Source organism: Amphiprion ocellaris, chromosome 10, assembly GCF_022539595.1.
Source record: "Amphiprion ocellaris isolate individual 3 ecotype Okinawa chromosome 10, ASM2253959v1, whole genome shotgun sequence".
NCBI classification, from domain to species: Eukaryota; Metazoa; Chordata; class Actinopteri; family Pomacentridae; genus Amphiprion; species Amphiprion ocellaris.
Genome location: NC_072775.1, coordinates 9693486 through 9710212, shown reverse-complemented (window position 1 = coordinate 9710212; position 16727 = coordinate 9693486). Strand labels below are relative to the sequence as shown.

Sequence of the window (16727 nt, the reverse complement as noted above, 5' to 3'; positions counted from 1 at the left end):
ATGTAACTCACTATGAAAAACAAATTTGTTAAATAAATCATGAAAATCTGTCAGCAAACTGCAAAAAAGCACATTAAAAATAGTGAAGTACGGTACATTGAAAAACTGTGCAAATAGCAGCAAATGTTTGTAAAATTTTGATGTTTTTAGCTGATTCAATACAGTAAAACAGTATAATTTTCATTATGTTTTTATTGATTTGCATGTCACCCTATTTGCACAAATGCTCCCGACAAAATGACAGTTTGTAGATAGTATAGTGACCGTCACTGTATTTACAAGAATCTTTTTACTATCAATCTTTTCAAATCTGGGTTCTAGAAAGTTTTCAAAAAGATAAAGAACAAAAAAAGACAGAAGTAAACCCACATATTCCTGCTGCTTAAGGTTTTGCCTTACTTCGGCTTTCATACGACTCTGGAGAAAAACACGACTGGATCCTTTTTGGCCGCTTTCGCCTTCCGTCCCAAGCCCCGTCTCCAACTCTGAAAGTACGCTGCTCAGAAACTTAGAACGATAAAACCTCAATGTTTTCTGCTCTGAAATAAGAATTTAACAGCTGGGTAAGTTCGGAGGTTTAGTATTAGCTGATGTACTAGTGCCCGTTGTATTCAGTAATATCTATTTGGTGTATTTCAAATGTTATTCAGTATAAATCACTGGTTGGTGCACTATCTCCTTTATATCCAGCCTGCAATGGAGGGCAGGAGGGTGAACAGAATGAACAGAAATCACTTCTTTTCAGCGATATTGTCCGTTGAATCTATTTAACCTGCTAAATATCGATACTGACAGTGTAACCTGGTTAATTATTAACTCGACTGTCTCCATTCAGCTGGCGTCCTCATGGCAGAGCGGTTCTATGTCGGGGTGGATGTGGGCACCGCCAGTGTCAGAGCCGCCCTGGTGACCAGAGACGGTCAGCTGAGGAGGACCGCCGAGGAGCCCATCAGCATCTGGGAGCCCCAGTCCGACCACTATGTCCAGTCCTCCACGGAGATCTGGGACAAATGCTGCACGGTGGTCAAGGTAGGATGACCTCAAGGTGGTTCGGCCAGGTTGCATAAATGGATTAATCATTCATCCTTTAGTTTTAGCCAGTTATTTCAAATAGTTTTAGATAACTGCTCATTACTTTTAGTTACAGTGTACAACAGAAGAGAGCAAATGTGCAAAATCGCTTAAGTTTCAAATTATTCAACATTGTTTCACCTTACAATGATTACATTACTTCTAAGTAGACCAGTAGGGTATCACCAGAAATTGACAATAAACATCTTAGAAGTACAAATACAGGACCCAAAGTCAATGCAACAAAAATCAGTGCACCTTTCATTGCTGAGATTAAAATCTTTTATTTTTCATCCAACTTTGCTTTTGATGACAGACTTAATCCTACTCAGCATGGAGATCACGAATGTTGCATGAATTTCTAGAAAAATGTTCCAACTATGTTCTTCTTTAGCTTATATATTTTTTAAATATCTATTTTTGCATTTTTTCTATATATGTTTATATATATATATATATATATATATATATACATATTAGCATATTAGCAGATTAGGTTTTTATGTTAGCGTTACTATTATTATTTATTTGTTTGATTTTATTTTTCGGTTCCTTTATTTTTTTGTGCTTTTTTTCTATTTTTGGGTCTTATAAGGTTAAAATGCTCAGTTCAGGTGACATACTTGGCCAAAGTCAAGACAACTTTCTTTTTTTCCTTCTTTAGAAACTGTTATTTGAATCTGGGGCAGTGTACTTAGGATCATTTTGCTTGAATATTCCTTTTCTGCCAAGTTTCTGCGGATTGGAAGTCATCCTTTCAGCCAGTATTTGGGTTCATCCACAGGCATTCATGGAGTCTTCCTGAAATGCCATCACCTCAATGACTTTTGCGCTCATGTAGCACCATTTCATTAACCTCCCACCTCTGTTCTTCACTGTCAGGGCTATGAATTCACTGTGGTAGTTTTAGCTAGGTTTATACCAAACATGCCAAGCAAATTTATCTTGGTCTCATCTGACCAGAGAATGCACTTCCAACATACATCAGGCCTCTTTATGCATTCTTTAAAAAAATCCCAAGTGACAGTTTTGTGCCAAAGTGCAAGCAAGGGTTTTTTTCTTGCATGTTGTCCATAGAGGATGAAATATTGAACTGTCTTTTGAACTCCCTGAGCTTTCACAGAAACTCAGATTTCCATTGATAACCCCTGTGTCAACTCTGAACCGCTTGCCTGGTTTTCAGAGTTTGATGAAGCAGCTGCCATATTGTCCGTGGTGTTACAACCACTGCAGCTCTGATTAGTGGTATTGTAGCTCATTCTGTGCATCCTGATAACTCATTTGACTGATTTTTATTTTTGCGTCTGATAATTCTTTTCCCTGTTGAGCCACGATGCTGACATGTGTCCAAAGCTCTGGTGTCCACAGGTCATTTTATTACCATGTTCAGTGAGACTGATTGGCTTGTTTTTTTTTTTTTTTTAACTTGTCAGAAATCACAGGTGTGTTCACTTTTGTTTCATCAAGTTTCTACTTTTGGGCTTGTGTTTTCAATGTAGTCAGTCTAAAGCTACTTTTCACAAACATTTAACATTTTCATTATTACTAATTATTTCATTAGCTATTCTTTACTTTCTGACTGCTTTACTCATTGCTACTATTATAGCTGTTATTCATTAAATTTAGCTAATTATTTTAATTGTTTATTTAATACGATTAGCTTTTATTTAAACTTTTATTTACTACTCTTAGATAATTATATCAGCTCTATTTATTACTTTTAACCAGCATTTCATCTGTTTTCCTGTTTGCATTACTTGTAGCTATATAGTTTAGTGGGATATCATTTAGTTAGCATTTTAAGCACTCTCCATTAGTTTTAGCTAATTATTTCAAATATTTATTCATTATTTGTCCTTAAAGGTTGATTCATTACTTTTAGCCAGCTGTTAATTCATTAGCTACCCGTCCATGTACCACCTGCCTCGGAATCACAGGGTTCATTCCTATTATTGTAATCATGTAACACCCCATGTATGTTGAACTGTGATGCAGTAACTGCTAATGGATTCATGCGTGCCCTCATCCAGTTACTCCACAGACCAAAGTTAATTTTTCAGACTGTACTGTGTATTTGTTGCAGAAAGTTGCTGATGGTGTGAAGAGCAGCCAGGTTCGGGGGATTGGCTTTGATGCCACCTGCTCCCTCGTGGTTTTGGACCAAAGCTTCCAGCCTGTGCCAGTCAGTCAGGATGGTGGGTGATTCATTTCATTCCATTTTCAGGCATCTGACCTGAATACTATTCAAGTATCATTTGTGTACACTTAAGAACACATTATGGGTTATTGACGATAGAACTGATTATAACTTTGAAATGCTGATTTAATTCAGATGTTTGTTTTTTATACATTTTGATCATAAATCCTCCAGTTACTTTGACAGCTTTCATTTTGTCGTTTACTTATGTTTAATTAGCAGTTCTTTTCATCCGACAAAGTTAGTAAAGGTAATCATTTAACCTTGTTGACGTGTTTTGACTACGTTTGCAGTCCTCCTCAGAGCGTCATCCGACATGTGAAGACATGTCCTTTTTTATCAGGTGACCGGTCTGACAGATCTGTCGGAATCTGTCAGATAGGCCACGCCCCCCGCCGTCCGGTGGTCTCTGGAGGATGGAATCCCAGGTGTGTGAGAGGGTGTAGGTCCTCTCGTCCCAGTTATATATCTGAGGGATAACAGAACCCATTCAACGTACAATGAGAAAACACAACATTAACAGAGCAGTAAAACCACATGCAACACTTCAACAGTTATTAGTTCACCCAAAAGACAAAATAGAACCAGACAACAAATGTAACATCATTTATGAAGTTCCGTGTAAATATTGCAAGAAAACATACATTGGAGAAACAAGGAGAGCTTTCAGTACAAGAAAAAAGGAACACCAGACAGAATGTGAAAAAGAGACCGCAGGACGACTCACAAGACACAAAAAGAAAAAGCCGATAAGGAAAACAAAAAATCAGCCATCATGGATCACTGCAAAAGAAATAACCACATTATGGACTGGGACAAGGAGAATATTTTAACATTGGAGGCCAACAAGCACAAGAGATGGATAGAAGAGGTCATGGAGATCAGGGAGCAGGCCAACGATTCCATGAACCGGGACGAGGGGGCCTACACCCTCTCGCACACCTGGGATTCCATCCTCCAGAGATCACTGGACGGCGGGGGGCGTGGCCTATCTGACAGATTCTGACAGATCTGTCAGACCAGCCACCTGATAAAAAAGAACACGTCATCACACGTTGGATGACGCTCTGAGGAAGACTGCAAACGTAGCCGAAACCTGTCAGCAAGGTAAAACAGTCACTCTTACTAACTTTGTCGGATGAAAATAGTTGCTAATCAAATCCTCCGGTTGTTGAGTTTTGCTTGGAAAAATTGCTTTTGTGTAATGTAATGTCATACTTTATTGATCCTTTGAGGTACGTTCCCCTCCTCCACAGTGAGGTCAAAGGTCAGGATGAGCTGCAGAGTAGAAGCCTGGAGCTGGTAGTGATTCATGTTTTTTCTAACTAAGCAAGATGGTCTCAAAAGCCAGGGCCAGGTACTAATATACTCATGCTAAAGTAGATGATTATTTGCTGTTGAGATAACATAACCAAAATTTTTTGTAGAATCACTTACTAGGCTAATTAAAACTAAACATAACTGCATCTCTTGCCGTCAGTAATATCAGACGTTCTCGCTTCCTCTCCTGGCTTTCCCAGGTGACAGCCAAAGGAACGTGGTGATGTGGATGGACCATCGTGCTGCTGAACAGGCTGCTCGGATAACAAACACGGGCCACAGGGTCCTGAGCAGGGTGGGAGGGGTCATGTCACCAGAGATGCAACCCCCAAAGCTGCTGTGGCTCAAAGAGGTGAGAGGTGAGGAGGTCGCCACCCCACCACCGATCTCTGGGTGCTTTATTGTCGCTCTTTTTACTGGCCAGTCTGCGTGTACCTGGAGTTGTTTACTTGTTTTTCAGTGTTCCATGCCTTTTTCTTGGGTGGCAACTGATGGATAGATTCTTGAAATCGCATTGCCAAATACTTTAGTACATCAGTAGATACATGTGCTGTTGTCTCTCATTGATCAGGTGTTTATTTCCGTATGTTGCCTTCATCCTTTCATCAGAATCTGAAGGAACGCTGCTGGAGCAAAGCTGCTCACTTTTTTGATCTACCAGACTTCTTGTCATGGAAGGCAACAGGCTCTCTAACAAGGTGAGCCTTGTTGGATGATGTTATTATGACTGTGGCAGATCTTTTTTTAACCCTTACCTGTCCTTATGTTTAATATAAAGATGTTGCATGCAAGTAATTAAAATGAGGTGGATTGAAAAGGCTTCAGCGCTGACGGTTAACTACACAATCCTGCTGGTATTAACACTGTTTGCTTATGTGCTATTGTGCTGTCATATAGAAATGCAGTTCTTGAATCTAATATCTGTTTAAAAGAAGGAATTGTCATCTGCAGCAGCGTATTTACAGTACCATGTCCTTTATCATGGACAAAGTGTTTTTGATACTGAGACCATAACAAGATACTTTTAACTTGTCTTACTAGATGTGAAAAGTGTGTTTTTGTTAAGTATCATGTTGCAGTACTATTTTGCACTGTCCCTCAGATCTTTGTGTACTCTGGTGTGTAAATGGACGTACTGCCCTCCAGAAGGATGGGATGCCAGCTTTTGGACCAGCATTGGCCTGGAGGACCTTCTGGAAAATAACTTTTGCAAAATAGGTCAGAGAATCAAACCCTTTAATACTCATCTTTTAGTGTGGACATGCTTTTAAACATTGTCGTCTTGAATTTTTTAAACTGTGGCCTTTTCGTCCTTCAGGCAGTGTGTCATGTTCTCCAGGAAGTCCACTAGGAGACGGTCTCACTCAGGAGGCAGCAGAAGATTTGGGTTTGGACCCGGGAATTGCAGTCGGTGCTTCTCTCATCGATGCTCATGCTGGAGGTTTAGGTATTACGCAGTTACTAGGAGACAAAAGTCTTCTCTTGGCATAAGTAAGCTGACTTTGCCTCACATATAGCAAGTTCCACAAGGATTAAGGAGGCATAAAGTCTAATGTAGCAGCAATCAGTTAATCGATTTCTTGTCACTTGTTACATTAATCGACACCTATTTTGAGAATCAATTATGTTTGAGTAATTTTTTACGAAAGAAAGTCATTATTCTCTAATTCCAGTCTCTTGAATTTAAATATTCTCTGATTTCTTTGCTCTTCTATGAGAGTAAACTGAATGTTTTTTGGTTAAGGACAGACAAACAGATCTGAAGATGTCATGTTGGACTTTGGAAACATTTCTCCGCATTTTTCACCATATTCTGACATTTCGTAGGCCAAACAACTAATCAGTGAATCGAGAAAATAATCAACAGATTAATCAAAAATAAAATAATCATTAGCCCGAGTCTAATGGTGATACGTGCTGTCTGAAAAGTTGACTTTTTAATCCAATATAGAGCTCCTGGAATGTCAGAATAGAAAAGTTAGGTAGAATAAATACACCACTGAAAATTTCTGAACACTTATGTTTTAATATTTTAATATTACTCATTTCCTGAAAATATTTACAAGAATTTTCTTGCCAAATTTGGATGATTTCTTTTAAAAATAAAACTTTCAAGGGAAACTTTTAAGGAAGTATTGGAATTTTCTTCCTGAAGGTTTTGCAAATTTTCAGAAATTTGGTTTTTTTTTTTTTTGCTGAATTTTTGATTTTTTTTCAGACAAGGAAACAGTATTTTTTGGTGCCCGTAAATGAAGATGATAGGAGGGTTAAGTGATGGTGGTGCGAGATGAAAAGCCAGTGTTTTCCCAAAATCTTACTGGAATCATTTAAAGTTTAACAGCTGTAATGTTCAGCTGTCACATTAGAAATAAAGCAGCTGCAGTCAGGGTACACTGAGTGGTAAAATAAACATTTTAACTAACACGATTTAAAGTTTTCCTCTCTGAGATTGTTACCAGAAACAAAATGCTAATACTCCTCACAGCTTCTCATTATAACAACCTGGTTCTCTTGACTCTTCTTTGTACGCAGAGAAGATTCACACGATGTATCAAACACCTTCTTTTATAGGAGCGAACTCAAAGCCTGGTGAAGAAAACCTGAATTAGAAAGAAGAAATTGATACCCATTATATCTGACTTTAGGGTTTGTTGAGCCAGCTTACACAAACTCAGTGATCAGCAGAGCCACAAATCAGTAGAATATCATGTTCTTAACCAAAAAATAAACAAACTGATGGTCAAACGAATGAATCAAGTGTTGCCACTGTTCTTAAATTAACAAATATATATCCTAGTGTAGCTTTAAACTTAAGAATGAATGAAGGATGGAATGGCATAATAAAAGGGGTTGACATGATAAAAATCTGCAACTAGGATTTGAACATTTTTGACCTATCAGGAAACTCCCAGCTTTAATATTTCTAGTGAAGATTAAGTAGAAAAACGTGGTAATTTTAGAGTTTACTGTATCCACCATCAAATATTGGCTTCAGGGCAGCAGGAGACCTTTCTCTGGCTCAGAAATCCGAACCATCTGGTTTAGTTCTGCGAGGTAAACTGCTCATGAACCCTGGCCTCTGACCCGGAGCCATGACCTCTGCCAATCACACATTGTTGCATCAGTCAGAGGTTAAAACACTCTGCACTATTAGTTGTTGTGCATGTCACAGTGATGTACACCCCTGGCCTCTGCATCTACACTAACCTCCCACCTTAAACTCAAACCAGCTTCACAAACATTATCCCCACAGTTAGTGTCACTGCTGAATTCCACGTGAAGGTTAGAAAACAACTTCAAAAGAGTTTAAAACTTTGGATCTGCAAATCATTTTGATTATTCCCCGATGGGGTTCCAACAGCAGTTTGGAAACTTTCTTTTAGCTAACACCAAAAAAACCCTTCATTGAATTTTTCTCCTCTGCACAAAACAAACTCTTGATAGTGGCTAAATGTGATGAAAATATAATATTTCTTTGCTCATTCCAGGTGTGATAGGCGCTGATGTGACTGGTTTTCAGCTGCCCTGTGAGAACCAGCCGATCACCTCACGCATGGCGATGATCTGTGGGACGTCATCCTGCCACATGGCGGTGAGCTGCATTTCACCTGATTTGTGCCCATTTTTGAAAAATACTCTTAAAATTAGCAACAGCTTTTGCTCTTGTGCATTTCACTGAAAGATACACCGATAAGGCGTAATATTATGACTACCTGCTTGATATTGTGTTCGCCTCTGTGCTGCTAAAACTCCTCTGACCCAGTGGGGCATGAATTCAGGACCTCTGGGGATGTCCTCTAGCACCAGTGAATTCTGTGGGTCCTGTGGGTTGCAGGGTGGGACCTACCTAGATCAGGCTTATCCTGGAACACCCCACAGATTCCCAGTAAGATCTGGATGAGGGGAGTGTGGAACCTGGGTGAACAGCTTAGCTCTGTTGTGTTCCCCGGGCCACTGCTGAGCAGTTTTTGTGGTGTACCGGGGTGCATTGTCCTGCTGAGGGTGACAACTGGCATCAAAGACTGCTGTTGTCATGGGGGTCGCTTGTCCTGCAGTGTTTAGGTGGGTGGTACATGTCAAAAATCCACATGAATGTCAGGACTCAAGGTTTCCCAGCAGAATGCTGCATTAGAACAAGATGTTGTTCACTTCACCTGTCAGTGGTCTTAATGTTGTGGCTGATAGGTGTATGTTTAACCAAACTATGTGCATCAACATGGATGTGGTGTGAACTGCAGTGTGACCTCACTGATTCTTACACGCTATCACTCTATGACTAATGTAAAACTTCCTATGATTAATCCTTTACACACATCTGTTTCTTAAGAGAAACGTAGTGACTCTGAGGTGATGTACTAATACGCACATAAACTGTCTCTTACACTGTTTAAAGTGCTCTGCTAAATTGACTTTCTAAATAATGCTGATGACAGGTCAGGAACACTCTGAATTTTTGTCCTCTTATCTCAATTTTACGTTTGTCACATTTTGGGTTAATTTTTTAAAATGTATATAGACTTAAATGTGGAATATGTCATTCTAATCCCCTACACTTCTTGTCAGATTTAATTAATGTCTCCATACCGTCTGCTAGCTGTACATTCTGTGACTGAGCAAAGTGGATCAGATCAATCCACACAACATTATTCCAGTGTGTTACCTGCACAGGACAAGAGGAAAGGAAGACAGTGGTGAGATAACTAACTAAATATCAATAGTCTTCCTCCTGAATCGCAGACTCTACCTTTAAATTTCTTGTCTATGCAGGGCTAATAGCAGCGGTGATGAGCAGGGAAGCGAAGTTTTAACATATCCTGTTAATCTAGCAGTTTCCATTTTAAGTTGGAGCCTGCAGTTTTGGAGAAATTTCACTATGATGTTGCTCAATAGCGTATTTCGATAGTCAGCATATACCAGATCTACCATTCCTCTCACTCTCATTGCCTCACTTTCCCACATCTCCTGCCCTCCTCCCTTTTCCCCTGTGCTGTGCACAAGTTCAGACATGCTCAGGACATGTTGGAATCCTGTTGCATAGATCGATCTGAATCACTTTGTTTCCCACTGACAGAGCCAGAGTCATGTGGGTTTTGTTTCAGCACACACACAAAACTGACAGCCAGCGTGTCATGAGGAGATAGTAACTGAATTTGATTTTAAAAAGTGTATTAGATGAAAATAACATATGCCACCTTTAAGTTTTTATGTTACCTCTAGTGATGTGCATGTCACATACATATTGAAAATCAATCTACATCAGACTATATGAAAACTACGTAAATCATGTTCATGTTTCATCCTCGTATTTTTCAGATCAGTGAGCAGCCTCTGTTTGTGCCTGGAGTGTGGGGACCCTGTTTGTCCGCTATGGTGCCTGACATGTGGCTCAACGAGGGTGGACAGAGTGCTACAGGAAGGCTGGTCAGTCCACTGTCAACATTTTTTGCATTATTTTGACCTGCCCTATGCACAGAAATTCACAGAATTCACAGAAAACTACATGCAAATGCACATGAAAATGTAGACTTAACGTGTACACGCTCCAGAGGTCACCCAGATATGATCAACACGTCCAGCCACCTAAATAACAAACCTGAAAGCAATTTCTCTCCTCCGCTGTAAATATTTGGCTTTTGTTGGTCTAAAAAAAAACAAACAAATTTATACATTGAGGAACATGAAAGTGAAGTTGTTGTCTTTTTAAAAAAAATGTCACAAGACAAGGGCAGCTTTTTTGTAAAAGACTGTTTAAATCTGCTCTAGTTTTCTTTAGTCTTCAATTTTCAGTACAGAGAATGAAATGGATCATTGTCAAGCCTTTAACGCAAATATAAATTTTAACTTCCTAAGCCTTAGGCTGTGATTTTGTATGCCTTTTTAATTTTCCTGTTACTAGTTATTAGTAGGACCTGATGATTACAAAAACTAAGCATCGTCTTTAAACAGCAAGTAGTTTTGGAATTAAGTGATATCTTAATGATTGTAGCTTGTTAATAGCTTATTTTTTTCTACAATTTGTCAAATTTGTATACCATTTTAAACTACAAACTTTCTGAAGTATAGCCAAGCAAAATTCAACTCTAAAAGTTGCTGAAGGTTTGTGCCTTTTCCACTTTTCAGATCTAGAATGTTTCCGGCATCTTGTTTTTCCACTGATTAATGTATTGAGCTTTTGTTAACACTAGACGGTACAAAAACTAAAGACAACAAATTTAAGTTAAGCTAAATTAAGCTTGTGGTGCAGCAGATTCATTGTTCTTAAATGGTTTCTGGCTTCTCAAATATGATTTTCTCTTGAATTTTTAACTGTTTGCTCAACAAAATAAGCAGACATTTTTGGCCTTTTTTATGGATTCACTCAGTTAATCAGCAGTTGCAGCCTCACAAGACTTCATGTCATCACTAGTGTTGTTTGTAGTCTTTCTCAGTTTAAATATATTGCTCTGTTCTCTCACAGATCGACCACGTGGTGAAAGGCCACACCGCCTACAGTCAGCTCCAGGAAAAGGCCCAGCAGAGGTCAGCTGAAGCATTTACTGCTGCTATTCCCAAAACTGCTTTAGCACAGCTGTTATACTCATCAGCTCGCTGGATCAGCTGGCATTCAATAATGTTAAGTAAGCTTGAGTAAGATTAGAAGCTCAGTAATGTTGTGCATTCTCCACAGCTTAACTATTCTTTAGGAGAAGGCATTATTTAATTACATATTTACTTAACAATTGAAGCATCGCTATTGTCGACGCTCGACGGCTGACATTGAATACTGCAACATTTACCAAGCTGTTGTTACTGCTTTCCCTGCTCAAAATATCTTCAATGAATGAGTTCTCTATCATTTCTGTTAGTGTCCATGCTACAGCATTTTTTTATTTTGCCTTCCCAGAGTTCCTTTTACTGGTGAGAACGTCTACAGCTACCTGAACAGCCACTTGAGCTTGATGGCTAACTCTGATTCTGCTGTCGATCTGTTGGGATCCAGTCTTCACGTTTGGCCGGACTTCCACGGAAACAGGTCGCCGCTGGCTGACCCTACTTTGAAAGGCATGGTGAGAGCTGGAAAGGACTTACACTATACTGTAACATTTCCAATGAACATTCAGAAGTGGAGTTGTCACATCAGATGTAGATGGGACCATGAGTGAACTCTAATGTTGTTCAGTTTTCCAATGTGGTTATGTCCTATCATTTTGCTAACTAAAGAATAAAAATTAGTAAAGCAGATGTTCTATATTCCCTCTGAAGCTCCTTGTTGAGCATAATATGAAATTATTTTATTTAATATGTCAAAGTAGATGAGATAATTGCTCCTAATCTCATATCTGTGCATTAATTAGGGAGCTGAAAATGGTGAAGATGGTGGTAAGTGAAACCTTGAAACCACACTAGAATTGCTGCCACTTGGTTGTGTCCCTCCACCAACCAGTCAAATCGCAGTTTACTTGCATATCTGTCCAGACTTACATATTTTATGTACTGAAGACTTTTAAGTGTTTGAGTTCACTGAGAGAAGCAAAAAAACAGAATCCGATTCCTTGCACATGTTCACATTTTTGGTCAATAAACTGACTCTGATGAAACAGAGTCATGGCAGAAGATGATGTCTAAGATATGGAAGTTGCTGCAAAGAAGCTACAAATTCTAAAAGGTGGATGTTTCACACAAATCTTCAGACCAGCAGCACAGTCTCAAACATTAGTGTCATCAATTCAGAATCTGACCAGATGTGATTCACATCCAGAGAGGTGTTTCTCTGGAACATTGTGATGGCCGTGATCTTGACTTTTGACTGAAGTTTATCTTTGAATCTAAGTGTATGCTTAGGACAAATTTGAAGAAATTATTCAAGGAATTCCTGAGATATTGTGTTAACAATTAAACTGACAATTAACCCAAAAATGCAATGCCTACCGACACAATCGAACTCCACAAGGGGCCACATTCAGATCAGGGCTAAATTCTGACTGTATAGCAAAATATTGCAGTTTGATTCTTTTTTCATAGATATTGTATTTCTTTCATTAGCATTTCACAGACAGCAGCTTACAGTCCCTCATGAAACAACCTGAAAAAGACAGAGGTTTTTAAGAACTTAAAATGAAAGCGTCACGGTTAAGGATTTAATCAGTAGAGTTAAAGTCATTAAACTGATTTCTGTGTTCAGTATTTTAATTATTGTTGCCACACTGTATCTCCAAATCCAGGAAGCAGGAAGGAGTTCTGGTGATTATTGTTTTGACTGAATCACTGGTGATTTGAGACAGAAGCAGACTTTCACAGTCAGCTTTTCTTTCGCCAACCCTTCACTGACACCCTTCTGGTTATTATTCACCCCTGAGACGTTTTAGTATGATTGACTCATCTCTGTTCTGCAGGTGGTCGGACTGTCTCTCTCCCAGACCCTGGATGACTTGGCTCTGCTCTATTTGGCCACGATTCAAGCCCTTGCTGTAAGTCTGATGTGGTTTCTGTTTCAAATGACTTCCTCTGTGTCACGCTGATATCCTACGAGCTTTAAGTACAAAAGAAGGTCGTGTTTGTTGTCTTGTAACCCTATTCCTCCTGCGCTGCCTCCTCTGGTTTCAGCTCGGTACGCTTCACATTCTGGAGGCCATGAAACAAGCAGGACATGACATCAGAACCCTCTTCCTGTGTGGAGGGTTGAGCAAAAACTCGCTGTTTGTACAGATTCACGCCAACGCTACAGGTAGGAAACACCAGGAACTGATGACGTAATTTGTTGTTTTATAGCCATAGTAAGACAAAATATTTTCATTTTTACACGTTTCTGCTAGTATTTGAAGAATTTTACCAAATGTAGTCAATTTTATTTATGTAGACAAACATGACAAATCACAAATTAGCATCAAGGAGCTTCACAATCTGTTCAACATAAAATAAAAACACTCCCACAAACTCCTTGTTTAACATGAAAGCCACAAAACAAACAGCAAAGGAAGAACAGTCATGCAATAGATATGTGTGCAAAAATGATCAACATAGTAGATTTGCAGCACGGACAGTCAATGGTAATATTAACATACATGAAGAGTATGGTCTGGAAGGTCGGTGAGCATCGTCCAGACACGTTGGACTCTCCTTGTTGAGGCCTGGAAGTAGGACAAGGTAAAACTTTGATGAATCTCCCATGAAAGCATTAACACATTGGGTGTTTTCGATCTCCTTCCCAGGACTGCCTGTAGTTTTGCCAGACCAGATGGAGGCTGTGTTAGTGGGAGCAGCAGTCCTGGGTGCATGTGCATCACGGGACTACAGCAACATACAGGTACAGAGACACACAGACTCACACAAACCCTAAAGAGCTTATAACAGAAAAGGTTTCATACATTGTTTTGGTTAAAATTGTTGTGTGCTCAACATATAGCCGATTTATCTATAAGCTCGGCTGCACACAGACCAGCTTTTATATTAATAAGAATTGGTGATTCAAGGTGGTGAAAATGGCCTTAAGAATGTAGAATTCTTCATGTTATTGGATATATTGGACTTTGTAACAATCTAGATTCCACAAAACTCAAAATTCTGTATTTATAGTTGTTTTTAGTATGTGATAATAGCATCAGATTTTTATACAGTAACTTGAATGACATTAACCAACGTCAGTATGAAGCATATTCGATGAGAGAAGAGGTACAGTGTGTTATTTTACACTCCTAACTGTATTATGATTTATGCATGTATTTAACAGCTTCACAAAAATGTAAAATGTTTGTACTTCTTATGTTCTGAGTGTAAAGGTTTTGCAGTTAAACAGAAAATACTGTTAAGATGGTTGCATGTTTGCAAATTGAGGCACATTTTATATTTGTCTGCTATGAAATGAGGTTTACAGACTTCAAAGATAATGACCAAACTAAAAAGAACAGAGGTGGAGATGTCCTGACTTTTAGGTTCTAGCTTCAAAAACCACTGAATTGAGTAGCATCATTCATTAGACTGCTCCTGTCTCTTAAATGTAAACTTCCCTCATTTGAAGCTTATTGTTAAATGATTATTCCTCAAAATTTTAGTCTATAACAATGCAATGAAATTATCAGGTTATCTTCTCAGCATTCCAGTCTGAGTCACAGAAGATATTGACTGTTAACAGACCGTGTAGTACTCATGAGCTAAACGTAATGTGCAAAGTCAGTGCTGCGCAGCTTACAATAATATTTTAAATCCAATTGAACTTGGTATTTAAGTGTATATTAACCAAAATCTTGTATGTAGAGTGAAGTTTGGAGTTATTTTGCAGTCCACTACAACACAGCTAAAGGTCAAACTACATTCACCTCACACCATCCAGATCACAGGCTCACTGACTCAGTGCCTCCATCTGCTGGGTGGAACCACAGCACAGAGTCTGAAGGCCACGACGGCTGGCTTTTGTTACAAGCAAGAGCCCGATCGCAATGTGTTTAAGATGTAAAGTGGATTACTGTTTTGGCGGGTCAAGTTATCCTCTCTTGGTGTCTCAGCACCAGAACTCATAGCAGCCTTTAAGCTCGATATACTAAAAATAAGATGTTATTATTTGGACTAGGCTGCACCTGTCAACCCATTTTCAGCCATAGATACAACAACCAGTTGTTGTGTCTGATCCTCTGAGCTGCACAAAGACAACCGGCTGGATTTTGTAGGTTTAGACGGCAGAGCAATGCATTAATCATAAACTCTGCCACACCAAAACCGCTGCTGCTGTTGGCTCCTGTTCATACTTATAAGTAGGTCACGGCCGATCTGAAACCCAATGTGCATAACATTATTTATTGAAGAATATGTGTCTTTGCAATTTCTGTTTTAGGAGGCGATGGAGAAAATGGCAAAAGTGGGGAAAGTTGTTCAGCCCAATCGTGAAGTCCAGAGGTGAGACAGAGACGCTCCGTGGGATGCTGATGTAAATGGGTCAAAAAATGGATGAGGTTTAATGCATTATTTTAACAATTTTATGAAAAAGGAAATTGGTTATTTAGCTAAACGGCTTTCATTCTTTCTTAGCATTTAGCAGTTTCAAAAATGTACATTCCCTGCATCTTCATTTTTAATATAAGATAAACAGCATTGCTCTTAGATGTACAAAATGACACACACACACACACACACACACACACACACACACACACACACACACACACACATATATATATGTTTGTTTTGTTTAAAATTTTCATTGAAGGTGAAACTAAAATTTACAGTATTCTAATATTTAGAGACGACTGAATGTTTTATTATTACAGTGAAACCCTAAACCTACAATATGCGTTAAATGTGTGTTTTCTGCATTTTATTCCTTTTTTTCCCAGCTTCTATGAGAGAAAGTACAAAGTGTTCCTGCAGCTGTTCTCCCACCAGAGGGAGTACCAGGCCCTCATGAACCACACATGACAGAGCTGGTGGGAGGAGGCCGAGCTGGAACTGACTCTCTGTGACGCAACGGTGAAGGCACTGGAAACAAGAACAGACGTCTTAACCTTGCTGCTCATCTGCACACAAATAATGCCCCTTATGTTTGGTTTTTATGAGTAATTATCTCAAAAAACACAAAGGAGATAGTTTTCTGCCTATGAGCATCTATCAGGTCGGTTTGATTGGTTCTAAATATATTGTCAAGATCAAATATGCAGGATTTAAAAATGCCTGGCAGATGACTGCCGATACGACCTGTTGGGTGTTTGTCTGCTTTAAATTGAACAGGAGCAAATACAGCAGCATCAACAACAGTTGACTCAGTGTTTGACTTCCAAAGTCAAACACCATCATCCGTTGTCATCTTCAAATGCATTCCTAATAAATATTTAAAATGATAAAACGCTGCCTTTCTGTGTCACTCCTGCCTAATGTGTTTGGATGTATAATTCAGTGTGCTTCGGTGACATTCATTTTTAAACTGTTCGTCCCTTTGTTCTCTCTCTATTTTATCCCTCAGTATCCTGTTTGTATCCCCTCCGCTGTCCTTAAACTCTCCTGTCTGCTGCTCACAGAGACGAGCCTGTTGCCGGCCTTTTCCCAACATCAAAGTTGATAAGCTCTTCGCTGATGCCGTCGACCCGGTGAGGTGGGAACGCCAAATCCTGCACAGCTGAGTTAACACTTCAAACAGAACTAACTTATGATAGAGAGGAGAGCCAAAGCTAACAAA

At 39.2% G+C, this 16727-nt stretch overlaps 1 protein-coding gene across 2 annotated transcripts; it reads left to right on the top strand.

Annotated features, from left to right (window-relative positions):
- The first annotated feature begins 439 nt into the window (after positions 1-439).
- On the top strand, positions 440-16402 carry fggy (FGGY carbohydrate kinase domain containing). 2 transcript variants are annotated; one of them, XM_023297014.3, is made up of 16 exons: positions 440-563; positions 836-1029; positions 3155-3266; positions 4789-4940; positions 5198-5286; positions 5691-5806; positions 5907-6035; positions 8077-8180; positions 9902-10009; positions 11046-11107; positions 11472-11634; positions 12961-13035; positions 13172-13292; positions 13777-13871; positions 15393-15454; positions 15892-16402. In XM_023297014.3, the coding sequence occupies exons 2-16, from the start codon at positions 847-849 to the stop codon at positions 15971-15973; spliced, it is 1653 nt and encodes a 550-aa protein (XP_023152782.1). In that variant the 5' UTR covers positions 440-563; positions 836-846; the 3' UTR covers positions 15974-16402. The 2 variants fall into 2 exon arrangements, with proteins under 2 accessions (XP_023152782.1, XP_035798625.2); XM_035942732.2 differs by lacking the exons at positions 440-563; positions 836-1029; positions 3155-3266; ... (3 more) ...; positions 5907-6035; positions 8077-8180 and adding an exon at positions 8197-8474.
- Positions 16403-16727: the final 325 nt, after the last annotated feature.